At 35.8% G+C, this 1,085-nt stretch overlaps 1 protein-coding gene across 1 annotated transcript; it reads left to right on the top strand.

The window, feature by feature from the left end:
• The first annotated feature begins 361 nt into the window (after positions 1–361).
• Positions 362–691, top strand: LOC139900335 (uncharacterized mitochondrial protein AtMg00810-like). The gene has a single exon (XM_071883119.1). It carries the CDS (start codon positions 362–364, stop codon positions 689–691), a length of 330 nt encoding a protein of 109 aa, XP_071739220.1.
• Positions 692–1,085: the final 394 nt, after the last annotated feature.

Raw genomic sequence — 1,085 nt, 5'->3', positions numbered from 1 at the left:
AGTAGGAACAATTGATACCACTCTATTCTCAAAGGAGATAGATGGTGATCTCTTGCTGGTACAGATATATGTGGATGATATTATTTATGGATCTAAAAATGAAAAACAATGTCCAAAATTTTCAAAACTTATGTCAAAGACATATGAAATGAGTTTACAAAGAAATTTGCAATACTTCTTAGGATTGCAAATTAAACAACTTGATGATGGAACTTTTATAAGTTAAGATAAATATATCAAAGATATGTTAAAGAAATTTGGTGTGACATGTTTAAAATATATAGGGACTCCAATGGCAGCATCAATAAAAATAGATGATGATCCCAATGGTGAACCAGTCAATATCACTGAATATAGCGGTATGATTGGGTCCCTACTTTATCTCATAGCCAGCAAACCAGATATTATGTTTACCACATGTATCTGTGCCAGATATCAAGCTGATCCTAAAGAGTCACATTTGCTGGCAGTAAAGAGGATGTTCAGGTATCTCAAAGGTACTGCCAAACATGGTCTTTGGTATCCTAAAGACAAGGATTTTGAACTAATTGGGTATTCAGATGCTGATTTTACAGGATGTAAAATGGACAGGAAAAGTACTACAGGTGGTTGCCAGTTATTGGGTAGTAGGCTAGTCAGCTGGACGAGCAAAAAGAAAAATACCGAGTCCACATCTACTACTGAGGCATAATATGTTTCTGTTGGGAGCTGCACAGCTCAAGTACTGTGGATGCAAAGCCAATTGAAAGACTATGGTGTTCATGTTACAAAAACTTCAATCTACTGTGACAACAACAATGCAATTGCCATTACCAACAATCCTATGATGCACTCAAGGACAAAACATATTGATGTTCGATATCACTTCATAAGGGATCATGTTCAAAAAGGAGATGTGGAGCTTCACTTCATTTCAACAAACCAGCAGTTAGCAGATCTTTTAACAAAGCCCTTAGATGAGAAAGGTTTTAACTACCTCATCTCTAAGCTGGGTATGATTGAACTCTAAAAATAAAAGACAATTTTGTTAGTGTGCTGGTTCTATAGCATATAGAGCAAACCAGTTGACAGAAACCTTTTGCTTA

This window comes from Rutidosis leptorrhynchoides, chromosome 1 (assembly GCF_046630445.1).
Source record: "Rutidosis leptorrhynchoides isolate AG116_Rl617_1_P2 chromosome 1, CSIRO_AGI_Rlap_v1, whole genome shotgun sequence".
NCBI classification, from domain to species: domain Eukaryota; kingdom Viridiplantae; phylum Streptophyta; class Magnoliopsida; order Asterales; family Asteraceae; genus Rutidosis; species Rutidosis leptorrhynchoides.
This window is presented reverse-complemented; position numbering and strand designations above follow the sequence as displayed.

Bases quoted from the DNA above. Each gene is read 5' to 3' on its own strand.
- LOC139900335 (XM_071883119.1), top strand. From the start codon at position 362: ATGATTGGGTCCCTACTTTATCTCATAGCCAGCAAACCAGATATTATG.